The sequence below is a fragment of the Leptonotus elevatus genome, chromosome 12 (genome assembly GCF_054856555.1).
Source record: "Leptonotus elevatus isolate MCC_2025b chromosome 12, RoL_Lele_1.0, whole genome shotgun sequence".
Lineage (NCBI taxonomy): Eukaryota > Metazoa > Chordata > Actinopteri > Syngnathiformes > Syngnathidae > Leptonotus > Leptonotus elevatus.
In genome coordinates this window covers 19,744,933-19,768,589 of record NC_141250.1, presented here as the reverse complement: position 1 = coordinate 19,768,589, position 23,657 = coordinate 19,744,933, and the positions used below count along the sequence as shown (strand labels likewise).

Below are 23,657 nucleotides of genomic sequence, written 5' to 3'. Positions count from 1 at the left end.
TTTATTTGCATAGGTTGCAAAGCCATTAATCCATTTCAGAAAACCATAAAACTATCTTTTTTTTTTTTTTTAATGAACAAAAATAGCACAGTATTGTAAAATATAAATACAAGAAGAACATAATAAAACCTAATGTAACTAAATGTAAATTTTTGAGTTAAGCACAATTAACCAGTAAGTCACATACTCTCGTTACATTGGAGTGGGACGGCCTAGTCAAGAGCCTGGATTAAGTCGGGCTGGTCGGCACGGACACCTCCATGCTCCTTGGGACTGTTTTCATTTGGCATTTGTGTATTTGACTCAGTCCCAGTAAGTAATTGGCCGAAGATGCATGATTAACAGTCACTCTCTCTTTATGAATCATGCTCATAATTTCAAATTTTTTGCTCGTGAAAAAAACCCAAATATACACAAATTGGGGCACTCGGAAGCAAACTGTATGTGCCCTGGCTCTATTAATTTCAGGAAACACTGAATTGCCACACACACATGAACAACCATAGACATGTAAATAAATGTGAAGACTTCAAACGCCAAAAATGATCTTGAGGTCTGCCAGGGAGAGTTTGGCGACGGCGCTGCCCGTTCCCGATAGCACGCTCTGGGCCAGCTGCTTCTTCTTGGCCTGCAGCGTGGAGATCTTCTGCTCCACTGTGCCCTCGCACTCGAACCTGCAAGCAAACCTGACGCTATAGAAGCTAAATACTTAAGGATAAAGTGAGCATCCCTCTTTACCTGTGGATGGTGACATCTCTCCTCTGTCCCACGCGGTAGATTCGGTCACAGGCTTGATCCTCCAAGGCTGGGTTCCTGTCAAGTTTGTCAACCGTAGTCATATTTCAAATCAAATGTCAAACCAAGGACTTTCCAGCAAAACATACCAAAGTATTAGGGAAATTTACAAAAAATATTAGATCCAATAATATAAAAATCTTATGACAAAAATATTGCAAAATAATAAAAAATGTCAATGAAAAATAAAATTAGAAAAAACTATTTTAGGCAAAAAATACAAATAGAGACAAATAGAAAAATAAAGGTTGAAATGTCCCATCCACTTCCCAGCTCACTCACCAGTGCATATCCATGAGGAAAAGGTGATTCCCGCCCACGAGGTTGAGGCCGACGCCGCCGGCACAGAGAGAGACCAACATCACCTTCCACAAGAAAACAGAAACATTTGGAAAACAGTAATAATTAAAGCTACAAGTCAGCTGCCCTTGCAGTTATCAAACGTCACTGCCAGGTTTCGTCCACACACTATGACAAAAACTAAAATGCCTCACTATTAACAGGTAGTGTTAGCCATCTGTCTATTACGCATGCTTCAAGTTCAGTAGCAAATAGAAAAAAAGTCAAGGACTGATCACTTTTTCGTGACACCTGCAAATGGTCAAATTAATCCTCAAAATGGCCACTTCTTGTGTGTTTTTGAGTATGGCTTCTTGAGACTTTATGGTGGGTCTACTCATGATAGTCATGCTTACCAAATTTAATGTTGCTAAGTGAAACTGGATTCAGGGGTTAAATAAAATAAATATATATAAAAAAAGAAGGTCCCCTGGAAATCAGCAAAATGACGCTACATCGCCGCTTCAAAGCAAAATGGCCGACTTCCTGCGTCTTTTCGGCCATGGCTCCATATGGATGAGTCACCTGTGGTCCTCTGGGGTTGGTGTTGAATTCTTCCACCAGGTCCATGCGACGCTTAGGGTTGACGGTTCCGTCGATGGTGCCGTAGCGCAGGCCGATCTGCTGCAGGTGGATGGCCACGATGCGGAGCATACTGGTCCACTGGGACACGATCACGCTGGCATAACAGAGAGGTGCATAAGTCTTGCAGAGTAGAAGATAAAGTTGTTACAATTTGAAGTTCAACCACTATTTGATGGGAAAATTGGTCTGAAAAGTCATTTTGCATAGTCTTAGTCTTGAATAGGAGTGATGAGCACGCCTGGCTGCTCCAAACATAGTCCTTTGTTTCCAATTGCAGATCCAGAACTTTGGGGTATATTTCCCCATCAAAATGTTAGGATGTGGGAAGCGATGCAAATTTTGGGGCCTAACTTTCTTATTTTTGACTCATTGTTACCTTTTCTGGTTGTCACCCTTCCCTCGAACCGCCTCCAGCTCCGAGACAATAGCAGAAATCTGTTAGGGAAAAAACGTTTTCCATTATGTTTAAAAAAAAATTATAATAATAAATAACAATAATAAATAATAATAATACATTTTATTTGTAATGCACTTTATAGATGTAAATAGATCTCAAAGAGCTAAATAATAAACATTTGAAAACAAGAAAATCTAGGTAAAAGTCGCAGGAACACATAAAACAAATTTATAAATTAAAAAGTCTTTGAAAAAGAAAAGTTTGAAGTACATTTTTAAAACTATCATTAGTCTGGGGAGCCCAGAGGTTGTCCGGAGGGGCTTTCCAGCTTTTTTTATACAAAAGCTCAGACATGACCATTTTTTATTTTGCTTCCAATTGCGATGAATTCCCTAGTAGGAGTTTGGCAAAGTACGAGCCCTGCAATTGAGACTCAAATGGCTGCTTCAAACCAAAATGGCTGACTTAATGTTGAATTTCCGGCATGGGTCCTTGAGACTTTTTGGTGCGACATTGCAGCGGTGCTACCCTGTTGCCCACCTTGGAGCTCCTGCTGCCCTCGTCAAACAGCCGCGAAGGAAAACGTGTGCCGTTCAGGCCCACCGTGTCCTCGGCGGCGTCCGACGGCGAGGGCCCGGACGTGAGTGACAGAGCGTTGAGCTGCTCCTCCAGGGAGAGGACCACATCATCGCCTTGCAACTCCGATGAGTCCAGAGTCTGCGGCAGACGGAAAGAAGTGAGGACGCGTGCCGTGCGTGTGTGTGTGTGTGCGGGTGAGTGTGTGTACCTTCTGGAGCAGTGATAGGTGACAGCAGCACTGTCGCAAGCGCAGGAGCAGTGACAGGATGTGGGCGGTGCTGGCCGCCTGCTGAGGTTGTTGGGAAGAGGACATGGGCGGGTCGGATTGGGACAAGGCACACTCCTGGGACACTGAAGGGGAATAATATGCTTGTATAAATTGAGACATACACACAATGGACACACACACTCACGCAATAATGGACCAGGAATATGTGTGGTCTACTTTTTGCTAAGCTTTTCACTTAACATCTCCGACAAACTCACTTCCTGTTTCAGTTTAATTTAGTTTGTTTTTAAACTGAGTTGACGTCTCACTTTTGTCAAAAGGGTTGTTAGCAGAGGCGCTCCCTCCTCTCACGTCCTTCCCTTCGTGCCTCTTCAGGTAGTTCTGCAGAGTAGATCTAGAACCAAAAAGGCAAGTCAAGTAACGACTCGTTTTGCAATCCAAAAGAAATGATACTATTCGTGGCTCCAATTTGGAGCATAGTTGAGTTTTCCACACCAAGTACCAGAACAGTCCAGTTGTTATCTATTCAGTGCCCTGAGAATAAAATAACTTGGATGAATGAGAATACTCAAAGGCTCGTTGTAGTAGGTCCTGCAAAAGGCCAAAATGACCCTATAATGACTGCTTGAAACAAAAATGGCCTATGTCCTGTGTCGTGTTTTAGGCATGGCTTCTTGAGACTTTTTTTGTGGGTCTCCTCATGATCAACATGCCTACTAAATTTCATATTGCTATGGCAAAATTTGCAAAGCACTATTACTAGGGTGTCATGTTTATTTTAATGGTGAGTCAAACTTTGATGAAAAGCAAATGTTAGACTTCCTGTGCCTTTTCCAGCATGGCTTCTTTGAGATTTTTTTGGTGGGTCCACTCATGACTGACAAGCCTACCAAATTTCATGTGGGCAAGTGGAACTGAATTTTAGAAGCAATCAGACAAAATTTGTAAAAGACTTTGGAGGACTGCTACAAATGGCCAAAAATAACCATAAAATGGTTGCTTCAAAACAAAATGGCAGACTTACTGTAACTTTGACAGCACAGCTTATTGAGTGAAACTGGCTTTGGGGGGCTGAAATTTCAAAGTAATATACCTCAAGTCTGTCTTCCTAAGTACACTGGAACTAACTAAACTCAGCCTAAAATGGTGCTTCTTGAAACGTTTTTTTTTGTTTTTGGGTTGCCAACTCTCCAGTAAGGAAAGTAGCTATTGGCTCGCTAAATGACATCATCGCCTAATTTGCATAATTAGCTATTTGCATGTCATTGTACTGGACGCTGTAGGAGAGAGGAATAAGGTTGTGAGAGGGGCAAAAAGTGAGTAAAAAAACACCCAACAACAGGAAAAAAAAAGGCCCTAGATTTGTCCCTAGTCGTATTTGACCCCCCCCCCCCCCAAAAAAAAGGGGCGCCAGGAGGCTTTGGAAAGTCGCCAGATTTAGCGAGAAAGTTGCCAAAATGGCAACACTGATAGACACGCCTAAACAAGAAGTATTCTGCTTCACCTGGACTGGGCAAAAACCACCTCATAGACCGCTTGCTCGTCCTCAGACAGTTTAAGTTGATGCACCTTGCAGGTGCGGTCAGGAAGCTCCACCTGGTGGGCAGACATTTACTTTTCCTTTTAAGTTATGAATTTTGAGGAATTTCCCGAAGGCCTGTCTGCATAAAATGGTAACAAGCTTCCATACCAACGGTTTTCCCAAAGAATCCCGCTGGTCTTTGGTGCGTCGCAACAGCAGAGTCCGAGTCAGGATGTTGAGTCGCTCCCTGCCGCGCTTAGAGCGGTTGTCCACCTGCGCCTTCCATAGTTTGTACTCATCAAACGGAGAGCAGCGCAGAAACCTAAAAAAACAAAAAAAACATGGGATTTTACATGGTACGTTTACAATGAGGACAAAAGTGGAATCTGGATCAGATGTGGATTAAATGTATTGACATTAAAGCTTGAGATCAAGTAAAAACATACATAACATACAACATAAGCATAATTGAGATCAGATCTGGATTAAAAGGTGCTTTTGACCTTGACAGTGAATTTAGTTCTAACTGGATTAAATTGGGCTGTCACAACCTGTCCAATGTAAACAAAATGAGCCAAATTGAGTCCAGATTTTGTCGAGATTGCACATTTGACATAACACTCATATCTGATAGACGCATAAATTAATCATGGATATTTTTTTATTGCATTTTGCTTTCTCTTCTCTCCCTGATCAAGTGTAGACCAGATTCATATTAAAACTTAATTAAAACATTGCAGGGTTGGATTATGTAAAAGCAATTTTGTTCACATTGGCAATCTTGGCATGTTTACGGTTCATCAAGTCCAATGTGAACAATAGATTAACTGTAACATCGGACCAAGTTTAATCCAGATCTGATCCAGACTGTGCATTTGAATGTAATTGACACTTTCATTTTCTTGACATTGGATAAAACTCGGTGAGATTTTCCATGTTTGCTGATAAATGTGCCTTATTTACCAGATCTGGATTAAACATTACAATTTCGGGTATTCGTTTTTTCGGGGAGGTAAAAATGCTTACTTGAGCAGGGAGTACATGTCCAGCAGGTTGTTCTGGATGGGCGTGCCGGTCATGGCCCAGCGGGCCGTCGCCCTCAGCTGGCACACGGCCATGGACTGCTGCACCTTGGGGTTCTTAATGTTGTGCGCTTCGTCCAGGATCACCCGGGCCCACGCCACCCGCATCAGGGGTCCGCCGCCCGCTACTGCTGACTGAGGAACAGTATTTAGGTGACTTTTAGGAAGTATTTGTGAACATCAAGGAGTGTTTTTAGGTCACATCGTACATGAAGACTTGGGCCGACATGAAATCGGTACACACGAAAGTACGCCTGTACTTCATATTTAAATATTTCACACACCGCATCGTTGTCTTCCTTGTTGGGTTTGTCCGCCTCCTTCTGGCCGGGCGCTTCCCTGGACACCAAACTGTACGTGGTCACTACCACGTCGTGTTCGGCCAGCCTGACAGACACGAAAACCATTTGTGAGTCAAATTAAATTGGTTCTGCATTTGTGTGTGTGTGTGTGAGCTCACACTCCGGCGTTCTTGTTGCGGTCGGGTCCATGGTACAAGTACACGCTAAGCCGGCCCGCCTTCACGTGTCGCTCAATCTCCTTCTTCCAGTGGTGGACCAGCGAGGCCGGGCAGATGACCAAAGTGCCTTTGGATGGCACCGCTCGGCAATCTGCGTGGTATTTTTCAGTTATTGAATAGCCAATTGGAAGATGACATAATTACGTTCGACCGATTTAAAGTTGCCATATCATCAAAATCCAGTTTATAGCAGATTTTATGCATGGAAAATGAGTCTGTGATATGGTTTAAGTCAGACATCAATACGATATTAAAAGCAGCACATGTTAAAAAAGTAATGTTGATTTCCATTTGTGCAGTTTTAGCACCCTCAGGTGGCTAGTTTTTTTTATTTTTAGTGCCGTTTAGTTTTCATAATGCATGTTTTGGCCCTTCTATGTTTAAAGTCTCAAAAATAATGGTCAGATGAAGGGGAACGTAATATGCGTGTGAAGTGAGTCATTAAGTGGAGGAACTTAATGTGTGTGTTTGGATATTGTTACATCCCTGCTAATTTGATGGGAAAAGTACCAGTTTTTGACAGCCAACCCTCCTGCTTCTCCTCCACCTCCTCCTCCTCCTCTTTTTTCTTGTCCCCTTCCTCTTTAGCTTTCGCCTTGATCTTCTGCGCCAGCATGAGTGCGATCATGGTGAGCGTTTTTCCCAGGCCCATGTCATCCGCTGAGGCGACAAATATAGCACGTTGAATTAAAAACAAAACGAATTTCATAATGACAACATTTCCTTTGCCGCCTTACCCAAAATGCCTCCGCATGGATTCTGTGCTTCCCTCCAGAGCAGCCAGGCCAGAGCGCTCCTCTGGTGGGGCAACAACGACACCTTGAGCCCCTTGGGGTCCGGAGCCTCGGCATCAGCGGCCGGGCAGGACTCCAGCGACGCGTGCAGGTGGTCGATGGCCTTGCATGTGGCGTTTTTCACTGCCAGTAGTCGGTTGTCTGTCATGCGGCCGCCGTAGAAGGCCTGATGCGCTACAACACAATACAGACCACCATCAGATTTTCACACCATATTATTAGATATTTTAATTTATTGCATATATTTTGTATTTCGATTAAGTTTTGTACATATGTACATATATCTTTGGGGAAAGTGTCATACTTGCCTTCATGCATCTGGGAGAAGCCCTGACTTGGCTGGTAATGAGGTCCTGGTGCGGGAGGGGCGGGAATCAGGATGGTGCCCCCCGGGCGGCTGAAGGGGTTCACTACCTGGCTGGTGGCTGGCGTCTCGTTAGCGGGAGTGAGGTCCAGAGACTCCAACGCCGCCTCCAGCTCTCTCACTTGCGTTCGCAGACGCTCGCCTTTGTCCGGCAGCGCCGCCACGTTCACCGCCGCCAGGGTGGCCTTGAACGCATCACATGACAGTATGAAGATAGAGAGCAAGGTTTTTTAAATTATTTATTAAAAGACATAATACTGGCTCACCTTTTTCTGCTGGAGCTGAGTGGACAGCATGTTGTGCATCCCCTGGGGGTCCCTAAGCGGACCTTTTATATTGGAGGCCGGTTGAAATCCTGGGTAGGAGGTCAGGGGCTTCTGGATGGCGGCAGTGGGGGTTTGGTGGGTCTTTTGAGGGGGCTTTATGGACACCAGCACCAAATCTTCATCCTCATCCTCTTGATACTGTTTGCTTTGACGGGGTCTCCATTGCGCACCGTTATAAGACCCTCCGGAGGCAACCATTTCGTTTTTGGGCACAGAGGTAGTGACGCTTGCTGTGGAGGAACCTCTGGAAACAACCATTTTACTTTTGGGCACAGACGTGGAGGCACCTGACGTTGGTATGGAACCTTTGGAGGTGGCCATGTTGCTTTTGGGCACAGGCAGGGAGAAGCTGGAGGTGGCCATATCACTTTTTTGAGCAGACATGGAGGTGGCCATGTTGTTTTTGGGTTTAGAATTGGAGACACTTACTGTTTCAACAGAGTCTTTGGAGGGGGCCATGTCACTTTTGGGCACAGATGTAGAGATGTCCGTTGCTGTTACAGAACCTCCAGAGGTGGCCATATTGCTTTTGGGCACAGACATGGGACCTCTGGGGGTGGCCATATCTTTTTTGGGCAAAGATGTAGAGATGTTTGTTGCCATTACAGAACTTCTGGAGGTGGCCATATCACTTTTGGGCACAGATATCGAGGCGCTGGAGGTGGCCGTGTCGCTTTTGGGAGTAGAAGTGCTCGGAGGAGGTATTTTATCCACAGATTTTTTCTTCAGCTTCATCCCTGCTGGAAGATGTTTATCTTTGTATGTGTCAGCTGTGATTGGCCTATCTTGCCCTTCAACATCATCATCATCATCTTGTTCTGCTGTACTTTTCTTCTCCATGTTGTCTTTGCTCTCACTGTCTCTTTGCTTCCTTTGCCACTGTGATTCTTGGACCACTTTCTCCGGAGCCTTGAAGGGGTTTCGCACTGGTGGCAGACAGGAATCTTGTGCCCGTTTTGTACACTTATTCTCTTCCTTTTGTGGCTGTAAAAGGATGACAGACATTTGTGAGTTAATATTTACGTTGTAATTTTGATGAGACAATATACCACATGTATGACAAGAAATTGAGCACATTTATTTACACGACATGTACAAAGAGAATGCATATGCGATTGATTTAATGTTTACTCCATGGATTATTTCTAGCAGTTTTTTTTTTATGTCAATTGTGCACGCTGGAGTAAATGTCACATATGCTCTTACCACAGACCAGGGCACATCTCCACACCATCGCTGCCCAGCTTTTTTACCCTCAATGCACCTGTAGAACAACCTGAGGCATAAAAAATATGTCATACATGAACGCAAAAGAAAGAGGCGACAAAGGTGTGTACTTAAGTAGCAGTACAGATATTTTTGTGTGAAAAATAAGACAGGTAAAGTACTGATTCAACTCCTTTACTAAGTGAAAAGGACATACTCTGAAATGTACCCCAGGAATTTAAAAAAAAAGTATATATTTTTTACAGGAATTTTTTTAACACCAGCAACTGGTCCTTTTTAGGCTGTCACAAGATAATGCATATGCACACGATTCACAGTTGGATAACATCAACAATTCTCTTAAGTAAGAACATATATGAGGAATGGTTTACTTCTCAGAATTTGTTGCCATCATTGGCAATGCTCTCTGATTTGGTTCCATGTCAATTTTATTTGGAGGTGCTCCGCCACACATACTGCACATGTCAGAAACCACCAGTGCCTGTTAAGTTCAACAGCCACCCACCTGTTGCACTGCTGCTGCTGGCTGTACGTCAACGCTTGGAGCTCCACCATGGAGTCTTCATGTTGAAGACAGTGGGAGGCCGAAATGCTGAGGATGAATGGATGGATGAGTCAGATGACGATTAGCAACTTTAATTCGGTGTAATAATAATAATATACAGTATATATGATAGAGACACCCCAAAGAGACCTGGCCGCTTTGCTGAAGTCACAGCCACGCTTGTCCACACACACGTAGAAGCTTTTGCCTTTGCTTGGTCCATCTTTCACGCCTGTCTTTAGCATACATATGCCTCCTGTGAGACAACACAAAGCGTTGATTGTGACTTAAAGGACGCTACTATGCAGAGTAGACAAACAATAATTCGTATTTTAACGCCTTACCGTGGACATCACATTTAATTGTGTCCATAATTGACTTAATGTGTCCTCGAGTGCTTGGAAATGAAACTTTGTATCATGTAACCGTTTTTGTATCAACCAATCACAGGCTTACTTAAAAGGGAATTTCGATGTAAGCATTTCAGTATAAAATTAAGTTGACAAAGTTAATCGATTTATGTCGTCGACTTAGCAAAATATCTCTAAATAACAGGTACTTATTTAGTTTTGTATGATCTAAAATGTACTCTTTATATTTCTGTTTGTTAAATAAAGGTATTTATAAAATAACAGACCTTATTGTGAAATATGAGACCGGCTCTTGTTTACCAGGAACTGCTGGCATTGAAGCCTTTCATTACCCCCCCCCCCCTTTTTTTAAGAGGCAAAACCGAAGACTACATTTGATTTGACTGCTGTCTTCTTTTATCTGCTTATCTAGTCAAGTGATAGATGTTATATTTAGATAACTACGAATAATTTAAACATGCGCTTCATCCTCCAGCCAGCTGGTGGCGCAGATGACTTTACTTTCGCATAGAAGAAATCAGCCGCTGTTCGCTGTTGTTACGTCACTCTCGCGGGCTTTGTTTTGACATGGCGGCAAAGTTTGTAAAGTTTTCCTTTTTGGTGGTGGAATTTTAAACGTCAAGTATTGCACGCCGGCGCCCCAATCATCTCGTCCGCGTTGAAGGTAGCGCTCGCCCATGTGTGTGTGTCTTTAACAATTTTTAAATTGTCGAGTGATTTTTTTGAAGTACAATAGTTTAAGTGCGAGGCGTAGCGGGTTCTCTGTCTCTTACCCTTTAATTTTGGCTATTACCAAAATGGAGGTTAGGATTAGTACTGCCAGCGGTTCCTCCTTGACAGTAGACTGCGAGGGCCAGCAGAGGAAAACAAAACACGATCAAAAGCAACCATGATCTTAATGTTAGTCCTATCTGATTTAATTTATTCCCAACAATTTATTCTCTTCATTTCGTAACGTTTCTTATGGATGCACTGCTTCCAGTAACCCGATTTATATCAATCTATTCTTCCCTTTCTGCATCAGCAGTGCTGGCTGGTTTCTAGTTTAACCAATCAAATGTATTGATGTCAGCATTGTGCAATCTGTGATTAGTTCGCCAGAGCCAAACTTGCCAGCAAAACACACCTGTAGCCTTGTACACACATGAACCCATTTAATAATCAGTTTCTGTGGTCACTGGTCAGTAGAATGCATTTTATTTAAATGGATTGTGTTTGCCGTTATTACATAAGTATTGATTCTGAGCTGCTCCAGATGATGTATGTAGCAGAGTAAATTGAGTGGTGGTATTAAGAGGTGGTTTAAGTCCTTACTGAAGGCCCGGCTACTAAATGCACAGCTCATCACTGCTATTAATATAACCAAGCCAACGTATGCTAATTTTTATTTAGACCTGTAAGTACAGTATTGCCAAAAATAAGTTTCGCCTCACATGGACATTATGTGAAAACCAAGTGTGATTAGCCCCAGTCTTAACCTGTCACTAACAACTGTCGCTCAAATCCCGGATTAAGGACAGCCAAGAAGAGGCCGGGGGCATCATGTCCTCTCCCATCGCCGGGCTTCCGCACTCGTCGTCGGACTTTTTGTCCCGCTGGATGCCGAGCAGCGCCAGGGCCGGTGTGATTCTTGACCCCGGCTCTCTGCGGTACGACTCAGAGGGAGCTGATGAGCCACCGGAGCCGGATGACTTTAGCCCCATGGCCGCCTCTGCGGACAGCAGCTGTCTGGTTGCGGGGAACTTTTCCGGGGCACCAGGAGGAGACCGGTCCAACGGCTCGCAGGATGTTTCCATTATGATGAAGCTGGATCAGGTAGTCATATTTTGTGCACAATCCAATGACCGTTTGACATGGGTTTTCCTGGCTCAAATTGAGGTAGAGGTGCTATTCTGATCATTCACACGAACCCTGACCCCTCACTGCCTTAAACATACTCTTTTCCAGTGAAGAACAACATGTCTTTTTTGTTCTTTAGCTTTTTCTTAAATTATATTTTAAGGGTGAAATTTCAGGATGAATCTCAAATGCATTAATTGGGGTAACATTTACAGGTCAAATTATGCTGTAAAAGATATTGTGCATTTACTCCCGCAGCTGAGGAGGTGGCAGCAGCACTTGCAGGAGCAGCTGAAAGCTGACCAGCTGGACCAGCTCCTTCGCCTCCAGGAGGAGCAACAGCAGAGAGCCCTGGCAGCCTCCAGTCCAGGACAGAACCACTCCAGTCATCCCGGAGGACTCCAAAAAGATCACCGCCAAGAGGAGGAAGTTCTCACGCCGTTACAGAGTTGTCAGAATGGCATCGAAAGACACGATGAGGAAGAAGGTGAGCGGTTTCTTGCTGTGTACGCAATTGCCTGGCGGTTCATCGTTTTTGCCCAATTTTTCGGGAACCAATTTTCATTTGCTGTTTTTGTGTTCAGGCCACAGCAATAACAGTTTTGTTTCTCGCCATCTGCTGGCATCTTGGTTTTAAAAAATGATGTTGACGCGACTTGAGACATAGATACATTCATTTTGACACTTAAGTAGTGCTTTGTTTGTTTGTTTTATAATTTTTTCCCTTTCGGACACTAAATTACAGGTTATATCGATCACATGATATAATTTGCAACATTGACATCCGAAAGAAGGGTTGACGGGTAGAAGCCATGGCTTATTAGTAACCCGTCCCCGTCGATTATTACTATACGTATCAGTCATATACATTGATTAAAATAGTCATTGATTCCTATCGTTATCAATTCCAGACTTAAGTCTGCACACTCCTCGCTCAGTTCATCTTGAGTAATGTCTGTGTGTAAGTGGCAGCTAGTACCAATCATTTGGAATTGGTAAATCGGTTCCTGGACGCCACCAACAGGCAAGCGGCCAAGCCTTGCCGGCAGCTTGTGGAATCTATAGGTCACAACTCAACTTTTTCAGGGATGACAATTACTCTCAGCTTTCTGGAATGTATCCCCGGGGGGCCCACTCAATTAAAAGTGACAGTAACCTAAAGTACAGTTTTGTATGGGTCCTGCAGGCCAGAAGCAGGATGGCCTGCCCAAGCCAAAAGCAAATAACCACAACGCTCACAACAGCAAAACAAACGATGATCAAATGCCGCGAGACAGGTAAGACGATAGTCTTCCTTGTTCTTCTTGCTCATAACGTAAACACATCTCTGTTGTCATATTTGGGTACGTTTGTGTGTCCATGTATGTATGCATCTTTGTGCCCATGTCCTTGTGTGTGTCTGCATGTCTTTTGCACGTTTCTGTCTTTGTGTATATGCCCGTGTGTGTTTGCTCATGTGTGTCTTTGGCTGCATTTGTGTCCATCCGTCCGTGTGTGTCTCCAGACCAATCCAGGCAGGCAAGCAGACGTTTGAAGAGCTGTTGGAGGAACAGCTGAGATTGGAGGAACAGAGGTTGAAATCTGCCCAGCAGCAGCAGGTCAGACAAATGTCCATATTTCTGGGGGTGGGATTGAGGGTTGTCTACCTCAGATACTACAAGGAGGAAAATTGTGATGGTAACTATAAGGGCCAGAAATGGAAATATGTCACCTTCTGTTGACAGACTCCAGATGGAGGGCAGTCGGCGGCGCTCCCTAAACGGGCTTTTCTGAGGCGAGGCGAGGGCTTGTCTCGATTTGCCAATAACGCCTCTCTCCCCAAAGAGGACTTAAACATGGATCCCAAACCGTCAAGCCAGGCCAAAGTTGTCACCCGTAGCAACTGCGAGAAAGGCGGAGCCCAGCGACCTTCTGTCCAGCGCAAAACCGCCACCCTGAACAAGGAGAACCATCCGAGAGACGAAAGGGATCGAAGGGACGTAAGGGTCAAGAGTAAAGTAACGCGGACCAAAGTGCTGGGATGTCACCAGAGACAAAACACAGGCGGGGGGGTGAGAACAAACAAATGGGTGGAGGAGAGCCACCCCGCGACAAAGCAGGCGGGCGTGCGGGCAGAGTCGCCCGACGTCCCGCGAGAATCGTTGGGGACGCCCTTGGCGGAAAAGCTGCGCCTTTGGGAGTGCGAGCGCCATCTGGAGAGCATGGATCTGGGAGAGTTTGAGCTACTGGAGCAAGCGGCAGACGAGCTCTCCTTCTCATCTAACTCTTCCTTCGTCAACAAGGTGAGGATTATCATAAACTCCCGCTAATTTTGCTTCCATTTTGGCTTGAAGTTGACGTGACCAAATATGGTTCCTTAACATATAAGGAATCACTCTGGCCATTTTGACCTAAGTGACCAAATATGGTTACTAGTCCTATAACTGTCATGTTTGTTTTTGGGACCTGTAGATTCTGCAGATGGACCGTGAGAAGCGGAAGTTGCTGGGCGTGGCCGGGCTCCATCAGAGACGACTCTCATCCACACCTATCAAGTCGTCACCGGCCACAGAGCAGCGGCGTAGCCCTGAAATTCACGGTGGCGATGTGAAGAGCCATGATGATGATGATGATGATGCTGATGATAAGGACTCTTCATCAGAGGCCAGCACTGACATTAAAGAGCCTGAACGAGTTTTTCCCAGCGGCTTTTGCTTCCCCGTCCAGTCTGAGCCACCGTACGACAAACGCTCATACCAGGACGATGACTGTGAGAGCGAAGACGTGCTCAGCAGTATCGGCGACAGCGACAACAATCACGACGACGACGACTCCACGCTGGAGGACAACAAAGATGCGACACCGGGCCGGGTCGTGTTTGATGATGACAACACGTGGAACGAGATGGACGACACAGCGGTCAGCGTCGAACCCGTCTCGGCGGAACCGGCCAATCAAGAGTCAAATGCTGCTCCTACCCTGCCTCCTCTCTCCTCCAAACTCATGATGAAACTGTTCCCTGGGCTCAAGCCAAAGACCCAGAATGCACCTCTTCCTCCACCTGACGTCACCTCAACTTCCACATCTGACAAAGCGGACAACAAGGCAGGTGAGACCATCAAAGCAATTCATTGGCCAGCCGATGTAATCGACATATTAACGATTATCGTCAAAAACGGACAATTTTTATTTGCCGTTTTTAATACACATTACAATGGTAAAGACATTCAAGCATTCACCCCCACAAAAAAAAAAAAAGTCTGTTTTTGCTGGGATTTTTTCCTCCGTTTTAAGGACAAAGTACTGTAAACAGTCAAATATTCTTCCTTTGTATCTTTATTCAAGTCAAGTCAAACTTTATTTATATAGCACCCTATCATGTAGAGAAACAACTCAAAGTGCTTTAAACCCAATTTATTTTTATTTTTTTAATTGTTCTAAGTGTTAAGTGATTAAAAAAAGAATATTCACTGGAGTATAAATCGCACCACTCAAAAAATGCATCATGAAGACAAAGTAAAAACACAATTCACTCCTGTGTACAGCCGAACTATGAAAAATAGTGACGTCTAGGCCGAGGGGGGGAAAAAAACCAGTAATTTTGATTCTGCCAAATACAGGAATCTGCATCAGCCTAAAAAAAGAAAAAACAGCGGCCGTGTCCTAATCTTAATGTTTTGATCCAGAGCTTGTTGAAATGAAATTGAACCCTTGAAATTTGTGCACTGGTCTGTGAGCGCCCTGTCATTGGTTGTCGACCCTGGACCAATCCAGGGTCTACCACCCTGCTTATCTCGCTCCCACAAGTCATCAAGTCAGAAAATAGCCGATGAAATTGTGCACCTTTGCTGTTAACAGGGCAGCCGGTACAATCCACACAGTTGAGGGAGCGACTGGCGGAGCTGGAGATCGAGATCGAGCGTTTCAAGAAAGAAAACGCGGCGCTGGCCAAGCTTCGGCAAGAGAACGAGAAAAACCAGGACAACCTCAGGTGACCTGTCGTAAAAAAAGATGACCACTAACCCCGTGTCCTTGCGCTTCTATTAACATGGTCGGGTTGTCCAGGAAGGAGCGGCTGGCGTGGGAGCAGCAGCGAGCCGAGCAGCTGGCACAATTTGAGGAGTACAAGAGGGAAGAAACCAGGAAGTTGCAGCGTGAACGCAAACTCTTTGAGAAACACGCCTCGGCCGCCAGAGCCATGCCCGACAAAAAGGAACGTGAGGAGATACAGGTACACACTCGTGTCTCAATAAAATTACGCAAGAGGAGACGGTCCAATTGTATTCGTGCAATAGCTCAGAATGAACATTTTAAGCAACATCACTGTTTTGTTTTGTATACCTTTTTGAGTTGTGTATTGTTCCAGTGCAGAGCCAAATAAAGTTGAATTGAACGTGATGTCCTTTCGTACCTTGAGGCTCTCAAGCAGCAGCTGAGCTCCCTACAGGAGGATCTGAAGAAGAAGGAGAGTCGCTGGTCCGCCACTCATAGTCGCCTTCGCCAGCAGATCGACTCGCTAGGCCAGGAGAACAATGAGCTGAGTGATGAGGTAAATAGCAGACCTTCAACCAAAAAAAATAACAGAAAAATCTTTGTTATATTTCAGTCTTTTAAAAAGTGCTTCTCTATATTTTCACTTAAGGTGCGCATGCTGGAAAAACTTCGCCTGAATGCCTTGAAGAACTGTGCGGATGCAGAAAAAGACAAACGTGTGCCTTCTGTTGGCAAAGGAGTCACGTTTGCCGTGAGTACTTCGACCATTACTAAAAGTTACCATTAATCACCTCAATCACGTAAAATGTTTTTTCAGAATCCCCTGGACTCGAGAAGGAGCGTCAGCCCTCCACATGGCAGCAGTGCAGCACCCGCTAAAGGCGACTCCACTGCAAATGCGAGTAAAGGTGAAGACGTCTTTGAACGACCCAAATGTTCAGACAATATTAGTGCCACTTTGGTGGGGGCTGATATTTTAAAAGCATACTGAAAAAGTGTGATATGGCGTTCTCTTACAAATAACGCATTTTAAAAAGTTTGGGAAAGTCAAACCAACATACGAAACTTGTATGTGTGTAGGGATGAAGAGCAGCCTGAAAAAGCCAACACAGTCCTCTTCTGTCTCCTCATCATTAGGACAAATATCAGAGGAAAAGCAAATGGCTGCCAAAGAGAAATCTCAAAATGAGCAACACTCTGAGAGCTGCTCGCCGGTAAGCTACGGAAGGCACTCTGACCGTCTTTCCCTGATCTAACAATTCCCCATTAGAGCTTAATAATAATAATAATAATGATGAAACATTGTGATTGATTCAGATTGTAAGAGAGTCAAATGAAGCAGAGAGAAGTGAGGCTGAATCCGTCCAGGAAGTTATCAGACACCCCGATGGCAAGGTAAGAAAAAACTGGCACTATGGATTCACACAAAGTATGATTATTATTATTATTTTTTACTTACTTTTTCTTTAAATTTGTAATTGTACTTATGTAAAAGGTGACATTTGCAAGTACAGAAGGTTGTTGAGACTTACATGAAGGGTGACAATTGTAGTTGGAGAACGTCCCAAAAAAGAGCCGATGATTCGAGAAGTCCTACAAAATATTTAAGCTGGAGAAATTACTAAAACAGACTTTGGTTTAAGGTGACAAATAGAGGTGAAGAAGCTCTTATATTGGAGGCAACGTTTGCAGGTGGGGAATGTCCTAAAGACTTGTATAAAAGACGACAGAGGAAGGCCTTAAAAAATATATTTAAGAGTTGATGAATAAAGGTAGAGAAGGAGCCAAAAAAATGTTAAGTGATGGTTGCATGTGGAAGAGGACCAAGCAAGTCTTACGATGATGAATCTGAATGAAGGTACTCAAAAGACTTAACAAAGAGATGACTGTTGCAGATTGAACATTTGCCCGTTTTACAATACTTCATCCTTAAGTATTTGTTCAACTTTACAACGGAGAGAAAAATGGGCCAACGTAAATATGACCTTGGGTATTCCAGGTAGAGAAGGTCCTGACAAGTGGCGATCGCGTCATCGTATACCCCAACGGGACCACGAAGGAGGTGTCATGTGACGGCGTTACAGTTAAAGTAACTTTCTTCAACGGTGACACCAAAGAGGTCACGGCCGACCACAGGGTGGTGAGTGCAGCTCACTGGACACATGACTTGTCTATTTTTAGCTCCTGAATAGTTGTCCTCTGGTCACTAGTTGTACTACTATGCCGACACTAGGACTACGCACATCACGTACCAAGACGGCGTGGAGGTCCTGCACTTCCCCAACAACCAGACGGGTCAGCAAACCACCATTTAACAATATTGTCTGTATTTGGTAACCTTATTCATTGCCAACATTGTACAGGTATTGTGTTAAATTATATTCTGGAATATCGCACTATTGTATTCCTTAGTAAGGCATGATATGATTTATACCAATATGTATCCTATCGAGTGGATATTTTGCTATTACCAACGCGGGATCCATTTTGTGTTGGTAGAGAAACATTTCCCAGATGGCCGTAAGGAAATCACTTTTGCAGACCAGACGATGAAGACTCTTTTCCCAGACGGCAGCGAGGAAAGCGTCATGATGGATGGAACTGTCGTACAACTCAAAACGTACGCATGCGCGCATTTGCACAACAAAATAACTTATTTATTATCAGAACATTTGAACTTCACATAAAAATTACATTATACTCCATAGCAGTATGACTGTGTGTCAAAATTAAAACATTAAATTAAAAACAAAAATCGGCTAAGCAAAGTCACTAATGATGTCTTGGTGGCCAACAGGGATGGCACCAAGGAGATCCATTTCAACACAGGACAGAAGGAGGTGCACACGGCCGACTACAAGAGGCGAGAGTACCCCGACGGCACGGTTAAAACAGTCTACGCCGACGGGCGGCAGGAAACGCGATATCCTGGAGGACGGCTGCGCGTCAAAGACAAGCATGGAAACGTGCTGACAGACGAGCGGCAGTAGACTCACCATAAGTACTGTTCTGGACCGCGGCCAAACACAAGGAGGCTTTTCTATTTATTTATTTCTTCCAGTTTGGAACTCCACCTTGGTGTGTTACAGTCACACTGATTAGGAAAAATGTTAATTTAGGAGTTAGGACTATGTCGTGAAGTTGAAAAATGAATAAACCCTTGCTAGTACAAGAAACGCATTTGAACGTTAAGAGGAATGAGTCCTTTAAAAAAAATATGTTGCAATATTATAATTATATATATTTTTTAAATAAAATTTAACAAATGTAAGAGTGTGTAAACTTTTCAATGTAATATTAATTGTAGCAGCTTTTTATTTAAGATATTACAGCAGTTATTTGTAATATGTACATTATTCTCACATTACAACTTTATGTAATGCACAAGCTCATTCCTGTAAAATCACAACTCTAAACTATTAAGTCTTTATTCTCTAAAAATTACAATTGGAACATTGAGTATTCACATAAAATTGTGACTTTTCACAGTAAGGACAATTTTGTTAAAATTGCACCTTAACCCTCAAAATGAATTGTTTATTTTTTTGTAATATTACCGGTACTTGTAAAAATGACTTAATCCCAACTATGTTCACGTATAATTACGACTGCATATTTTTTAAATAAAATTATTCACATTCTCTTCCCATAAAATTACACCTTTATAACAATTAAATTCCAAATAAATTCCCTAATTTGACAATTCAAATGAAAATTGACGACAAACTGAATTTGATCACGTAAAATGAGTTTATTCAATATTTCAGTCTTTTTTCATCAGAAAATTATTTATTCCCTGAAATTTGCATCTTCATCTCCTAAATTTGTACATAAATGTTACAACAGTTTTGTTTTTTATTGTGTGACTAAAATTTCAACAATATTCTTCTAAAATTCAGACTTAACCTTTGTAAAATTATTGCTATATTAATATGCTTGAGTAATATATTTTTTCTTTTCATGGTGGCAATAACACTCTTTAAGTGGTGGTACCTAGCTAGACCACTATATTTGTATTTTTTTTTATAAACAATTCAGATAAATGTATCACACATGTTTGGTGTGTAAAAAAACAAAAAGCTCTGATGCACTCAAGAACAACACACTTTAATGACTTGTCGTTGTCATTTAAACAAAGTTCCAACTTAAATGGACTCTTAAGAACATAAAGTAAGAGTCTAACAACTTTTTCTTAGTGAACACAGCGCCAGCTTGAACGTAAAAGAAAACAAAACAAACCGTGTGCAATGGAACTTCACTCAGGTTGTGCCAAGCCACTGGCCAGTAGAGGCAAGAAGATGGAATGTCCAAGCTGGTTGTACAACATCACGGTCGGCTCAGCGGATGCGCCCTCACACTGGATGGACAAGGAGACACTTAGTTTCTTGCACACGCACCACCAGTATTTCCTTCCCCTTATGACTAAATGCCAACAATTTGCAACAGCAGATTTCCAAATGACATTTCTTCCAGGAAGAAGACTATTGGAAATTACAACCCTTTTCCCCTAAAATTTTGCAACTGAGAACTAGAGTAGGGTGCGAGTGTGTCTGTCTCAGTTCTCCGATGCATTTCAGAGAGCTGAGACACCCTGCACGCTCGCGCCCATCGGCAGGAGCGCGCGGTTGGGGGGCACAGGGGTGGTTGCATAAAATCACTATATTGGTGTAAAATTGCACATTTGACACATTGTGCGCAACTGCACATTAGTGTAAAATTTTGACTATTCACGTAAAAAGGACACATTTGTATAAAACTACACATTAATTCAGGTACAATATTCAAATTTATTAGTTGGGGGGTTGAATGTCATTATCTTTGTCTTAAGTTACTGTATAATGTATTAAAAAAAGAAAAGGGGGGCCGTAATCAAATTGCAAGTTTACTGACAAACAATCTACTAATTGATTTTTTGTATAACTACCTTTTGTCCTCTCAAATTGTGACTCAACTGCCAAGATATGCCAAATGTCCTACCTGAAACACGGCAGTTATGTCTCCGTGCAGCAGGTCGACCATGGCCACCGTGGCCTTGACGCTCCAATCCGGGCTATAGGGTAGCACCTGATCCTCCGTGCTGACGCTGGGAGCCTTGAAGCCCGCCACATGCACCTTCAGCACCTGCAACGGGAAGCACAGCAGCTTGGCCGGCATCCGCCGCAGCCTAAAGGGAAAGACAGAAATCCACTGAGCCCGCCGGCCATGAAGGATATTGCGACACATTCGTACAAGCTGGCAGGCACGGTGTCGTTTGAGCCGAAGTCCACATGTTGGATGAGGATCCGGACGGGTTCGGCGCTGATGATCTTTAGCATCTTGGCTCGGTAGAAGTTGCCGTCAGTGTACTCCGCCAGACATGAACCGCCTGAAAAACACAATCATTTTATCAGTACTATTAATTACACTATTATTTTGCCACTAAAACCATGTAGCTATTTTAAACTAAGGTTAGGTTTTCAAGTTAGTTTCAAATAATATGATTCGGTTTCCAATCTAGCGTTTCAAGTCACTGTTTCAAAGAGTGTTAAGGTTTCAAAGGAGGGTTAATGTTTAACCGTACTTCTATTTCGTCCCTCCCAACCGCCAGATGGCGGTGCTTCAAGCACTGAATGTTCTCTTTGCGCATGCACAGGGAACATTCAGTGCTTGAAGCACCGCCATCTGGTCGTCGGGAGGGACTCATAGAACCGTAGTTACAGTCGTAACTTTCGTTTGAGAGCCTGTTGTATTTGTGTTACCACAAGGTAAGTTGGTGAGTGGCAACAAGCTGGCAACATCGGCGTTGATCTGTGACATGCACTGGTCCAAAGTTTCCCCATCCACTGTTTCCCAGGCCATGGCCTCCCACGACAAGAACACCTGTAGCGGCGACACGTGATGTCGTGACTAAATTTATGCGTACCTCTGAGTGTCATAATTCCACCGCGGTTACCTCATTGGGAGTCTGCACGTGCCTCACGCGGGCTTTAAGAGGCTGACCATCCTTGGGCTGGCATGGCTCCAAGAAGGGCCCCAACATCTCCTCCGGGGAGTCCAGAAGACCCTGAGGATGCACAGCGGTGACAATACGCAAGTAACAGAATTATAAATCCGCACCAATGCCGCTCAAATTTTTGATACCAAGTACCACCAAAAAAAAAACAAGTCCCACTATAATGACCAACATTGAGCGTAGTAGGCCAAAAACCAACACAGGTTGTACTTGTAAAATTGTATAATTGCAAGCAAAATGACAAGAATAAAATCCAAATTTTATGTGAAAAAGACTGAAACCATAGTCATAAAAGTCCAAGATTTTTTATATATTTTTTTAAATGCAAATGTAGTGATTGACTGGTAGAAGTCGAGTAGCACTAGTGGTACTCATACCACACTTTAAGAATCACTGATTTACAAAAAAAAAAAATCAGTACCTTTGTGTCGATGTCCCAGGTGTCCAAAATGGGAACAGGCAGAGAAGGTGCCTGCACACGCACGCAAAAAAAGATACAAATGAAAGCTACACATTTTTGAAATGTTAGATTTGCCACAATTTTTTTTTTGTAAATGTAATATTTTGAAATTAAAAACTGGTCTCATAAAAGCTCCATTAGACTATGGGAATTTTGTTTTATACAACTGCTGTTATTAGCCATTAAAATTATGCTCAAACAGGAAGTGACTGTTGCCCATGAAAAAGCAAAATGTTGCCAAAAAAACAAACTAGATTTGCTAACAGAAAGGCTATATTTGGCATTTCAGTTAAAGGCAATACAGGTCATAAAAACATTTTAAAACGGTATATTATTACATATTTTGACATTTAAACACTATAATTTCACAAAAGGCTACATTTAGTTTGCTAATAAATGCTACTTTGCCCCCAAAACACTATACATTGTCATAAAAAAATGTTAGACACTAGTTTCACACAGGAATGCAATACTATAAAACCCAAGATGCCATAGCATGTTAAATTTCACCAATAAAATGAATGAATAAAATTTTGCTCAAATCTGTAATTTTCCAATATAAATGTGATATTCAGTCATTTAATTTTATAACCCAATAGGTCGGCTTTAGGCAGGAAAAAAATGCTCCAATTTTGCCCCAAAACACTATTTAGTGTCGCAAAAGTAATGAAATTATTGAGGAAAGCATTATTTTTGATCACATGTGGTTATACAAGGACATAATTTCCCATCAAAATAATAGATTTGTAATAATTGATGTGATATTTTGCCATTAAAAATATGTTTGGCCAAAAAAATCTAGCTTTTGGCAGAAAAAAATGCTGCATATATTGTCACAAAACTTATGTAATTGGCCAGGGCAGTGGTAGTTTCTCATGGGAATGCAAAATAATACACTATTTGATAAAAAAATAATAATAATAACATTGAGCAATGGAAACATGTAGAACAGGCTATATTTGGCCACAAAAACAACATTTTGGCATATTTTGCCACACCTGTGGTACTGTCTGGTCCATCAGGGCTTGTTTGTGGTGACACAAGATGGTGTTGAGGCTCAGTCCATCCAAGAAGATTTCGACCGCGAGTGGTTGTCTGGGATCAGTTGGTAGCTTCTATCATACATACACACACACTCTCATTCAGCACTTATCTTTATTTGTGTGTGTGCGGATGCGCGCATATGTACCACAACATTGACATCCACGCGACGATACAAGAGCATCTCATTGAGAAGCTCCACGGCATCCTGATGCCAACTGCCGGCGACCTAAGGAGAAGGATTCAGTTGCCTGCAGTATTGCATCTGTGCTTTGTATACAGAATGTCAAGTCTCACAGGTTTGATGCCGTGTAGCTCACAGGGCATGCACAGTTGGGGGATGTTTTCGCACAGTAGGCGGGGGTACACGTGGACTACTGGAATGTTCTCCACCAGGCCGTAGTCCACGTACTGGACCTGCAACCACCAAGACGGTTCTTTCATAGTCAACGTCTAAGATTCAACAGGGTTCGACTGTGTCGGACCACCCAAAGTTCTCTGATGCTGACTCAACTGGTACAAGTACAAACTAAATTAAGAAATACGATAAAATCACCATGTTTTTGTTTTTTTAATATACATTTTGAGTTTTATCCACTTGAGTTGATCAGACAATCATCATTCTGTTTTTACCAGGAGGCAGACAAAATTGACTCTGAATGCGGTCCAGCAGGTGGGA

At 43.0% G+C, this 23,657-nt stretch overlaps 3 protein-coding genes across 11 annotated transcripts in view; 1 reads left to right on the top strand and 2 right to left on the bottom strand.

The window, feature by feature from the left end:
- Positions 1-24: 24 nt before the first annotated feature.
- On the bottom strand, positions 25-16,052 carry ttf2 (transcription termination factor, RNA polymerase II). Of its 5 annotated transcripts, none has more exons than XM_086090707.1 (22): positions 15,904-16,052; positions 11,153-13,167; positions 9,454-9,559; positions 9,265-9,351; positions 8,739-8,808; positions 7,473-8,516; positions 7,151-7,391; positions 6,786-7,016; positions 6,559-6,708; positions 5,989-6,139; positions 5,813-5,915; positions 5,473-5,663; positions 4,615-4,768; positions 4,429-4,520; positions 3,233-3,318; positions 2,904-3,046; positions 2,657-2,833; positions 2,096-2,154; positions 1,660-1,813; positions 1,078-1,160; positions 739-813; positions 25-674 (listed from the first exon to the last, which is right to left on the bottom strand). In XM_086090707.1, exons 3-22 carry the CDS (start codon positions 9,546-9,548, stop codon positions 530-532), a joined length of 3,531 nt encoding a protein of 1,176 aa, XP_085946833.1. In that variant the 5' UTR covers positions 9,549-9,559; positions 11,153-13,167; positions 15,904-16,052; the 3' UTR covers positions 25-529. The 5 variants fall into 5 exon arrangements, with proteins under 5 accessions (XP_085946833.1, XP_085946832.1, XP_085946834.1 ...); XM_086090706.1 differs by lacking the exon at positions 11,153-13,167 and adding an exon at positions 10,448-10,518 and having other exon boundaries at positions 15,904-15,975; XM_086090708.1 differs by lacking the exons at positions 11,153-13,167; positions 15,904-16,052 and adding an exon at positions 9,648-9,749 and having other exon boundaries at positions 7,473-7,845; positions 7,984-8,516.
- cpap (centrosome assembly and centriole elongation protein) lies at positions 10,036-19,292 on the top strand. Of its 3 annotated transcripts, none has more exons than XM_086090710.1 (18): positions 10,036-10,338; positions 11,190-11,489; positions 11,772-12,000; positions 12,700-12,790; positions 13,018-13,111; positions 13,238-13,795; positions 13,965-14,601; positions 15,351-15,483; positions 15,558-15,723; positions 15,910-16,041; positions 16,135-16,236; positions 16,303-16,393; positions 16,566-16,699; positions 16,803-16,880; positions 17,485-17,625; positions 17,696-17,780; positions 17,985-18,105; positions 18,283-19,292. In XM_086090710.1, exons 2-18 carry the CDS (start codon positions 11,217-11,219, stop codon positions 18,473-18,475), a joined length of 3,258 nt encoding a protein of 1,085 aa, XP_085946836.1. In that variant the 5' UTR covers positions 10,036-10,338; positions 11,190-11,216; the 3' UTR covers positions 18,476-19,292. The 3 variants fall into 3 exon arrangements, with proteins under 3 accessions (XP_085946836.1, XP_085946837.1, XP_085946835.1); XM_086090711.1 differs by having other exon boundaries at positions 13,235-13,795; positions 16,623-16,699; XM_086090709.1 differs by having other exon boundaries at positions 13,235-13,795.
- The window catches only part of rnf17 (ring finger protein 17), a 21,756-nt gene continuing 12,990 nt past the window's right edge, over positions 14,892-23,657 (bottom strand). For 2 of the 3 annotated variants that reach the window (XM_086090700.1, XM_086090703.1), the window contains exons 29-37: positions 23,276-23,395; positions 23,127-23,207; positions 22,936-23,052; positions 21,899-21,949; positions 21,418-21,528; positions 21,224-21,344; positions 20,715-20,850; positions 20,463-20,649; positions 19,572-19,842 (exon numbers count right to left, since the gene is read on the bottom strand). In XM_086090700.1, the coding sequence (XP_085946826.1) occupies positions 19,741-19,842; positions 20,463-20,649; positions 20,715-20,850; positions 21,224-21,344; positions 21,418-21,528; positions 21,899-21,949; positions 22,936-23,052; positions 23,127-23,207; positions 23,276-23,395 (1,026 nt within the window). In that variant the 3' untranslated portion in view covers positions 19,572-19,740. Of the gene's footprint in view, positions 16,055-19,571; positions 19,843-20,462; positions 20,650-20,714; positions 20,851-21,223; positions 21,345-21,417; positions 21,529-21,898; positions 21,950-22,935; positions 23,053-23,126; positions 23,208-23,275; positions 23,396-23,657 lie in introns of those variants that run through there. The other variant, XM_086090702.1, reaches the window with a different exon arrangement.

What these genes read in the sequence shown, in the direction of transcription:
- ttf2 (XM_086090704.1), bottom strand. Translation starts at nt 9,675, where the DNA reads ATGGACACAATTAAATGTGATGTCCACG. An exon ending in GAGATGTGCCCTGGTCTGTG is followed by an intron (nt 8,517 to 8,738) that starts GTAAGAGCATAT and finishes ATCCTTTTACAG; the next exon opens with CCACAAAAGGAAGAGAATAA. An exon ending in AGAGATGTCACCATCCACAG is followed by an intron (nt 675 to 738) that starts GTAAAGAGGGAT and finishes GTTTGCTTGCAG; the next exon opens with GTTCGAGTGCGAGGGCACAG.
- cpap (XM_086090709.1), top strand. Translation starts at nt 11,217, where the DNA reads ATGTCCTCTCCCATCGCCGGGCTTCCGCACTCGTCGTCGGACTTTTTG. An exon ending in GATCAAATGCCGCGAGACAG is followed by an intron (nt 12,791 to 13,017) that starts GTAAGACGATAG and finishes GTGTGTCTCCAG; the next exon opens with ACCAATCCAGGCAGGCAAGC. An exon ending in CTTCCCCAACAACCAGACGG is followed by an intron (nt 17,781 to 17,984) that starts GTCAGCAAACCA and finishes TTGTGTTGGTAG; the next exon opens with AGAAACATTTCCCAGATGGC.